At 35.5% G+C, this 1,077-nt stretch overlaps 1 protein-coding gene across 1 annotated transcript; it reads left to right on the forward strand.

Moving 5' to 3' along the window:
* Positions 1-195: 195 nt before the first annotated feature.
* On the forward strand, positions 196-1,071 carry LOC106113772 (peroxidase-like; the record flags this gene model as incomplete). The annotated part of the gene is made up of 3 exons (XM_013306720.1): positions 196-360; positions 530-717; positions 995-1,071. Coding segments are annotated over 3 exons (430 nt in total), but the record flags the coding sequence as incomplete, so codon positions are not given.
* Between the last annotated feature and the right edge of the window lie 6 nt (positions 1,072-1,077).

A 1,077-nucleotide genomic window follows, 5' to 3' on the forward strand; every position in this document is an offset into this window, starting at 1 on the left:
GCTATTTCAGCGATTTCAGGTGGCTGCTCGCTCGTTTGCCACCTATTGATATAAAAAAAAAAAAAGGAAAATTGTGTGAGGGTGAAGATATCTTGTTCAGCCATAATTTTCCTTCAAGGTCGTAGAAACCAACGGTTTGATTGTTCGTATGATAACATGACTTTTGGAAACATTGTCAATTGTGTAATTTTTCAGATTTCGACAAAAGAGAATCGAAGTCAGGCCGCTCTTTACCTTTGGAGAGATTCCTGCGTACAACTTTAGTTCCTATGGGCAAGCTGAGTGATCCTACATTTACGACGCTTTCAACGAATTTTCTTGTATTTATGACGTCAGATGTTCTATCTATACATGATACAAGTGAGTTTCGTACATACTTAACCACATTGTACCATATTTCATTTACTTCAGATATTTTTAATTTTTCGACTTTACATGTTAGGTATTTTTTAGTTTGTCTTCATCTTTGTTTGTCTCATCATAGTCATGAGATGCTTAAAATTTAGGGTAAATATTTGATTAATTTCAGTTAATTACATCGCATGGAAACCTTACTGTTGCCTTCCAAAAGGCAGAACTGACAGAACGTGTGTACCGAACATGATACCTGACGACGATCCTGTTCATAGATTTTCTGATATCAGATGCCTGAATATGACGAGACCTGAAAGTTTTCAGTCAATTGGTTGCATAAAAAATTATACAGCTCCGGAACGAGTGAGTAACCTTGTATAAATATAGCCTAAGCCTACCCGTGGATAGTGTAGCTTCCTAACTGGGAAAGATTTTTTTAAATCGGTTCAGCAGTTTCGGAGTCTATTCAATGCAAACAAACAAACATTTTTTTTCTCTGCATGTTAAGAGTGTAGTAGTATGTAGTATGGGTGAGTCAAGGCCATCCTCATCTCTCTCAATGTGGTATATATAATAAATATTTTCTTCTACAATAGATTTCATTTGAAAGTATGAAAAATAATTATTATTTAAATTACAGATAATAACAGGCACACCGTCGTTTGATCTGTCAACAGTTTACGGTAGTTCTTTGAAGCCTTTGTTGGAAAAAGGCCGGCTATT

This window comes from Papilio xuthus, unplaced genomic scaffold (genome assembly GCF_000836235.2).
Source record: "Papilio xuthus unplaced genomic scaffold, Pxut_1.1 DF829750.1, whole genome shotgun sequence".
Lineage (NCBI taxonomy): Eukaryota > Metazoa > Arthropoda > Insecta > Lepidoptera > Papilionidae > Papilio > Papilio xuthus.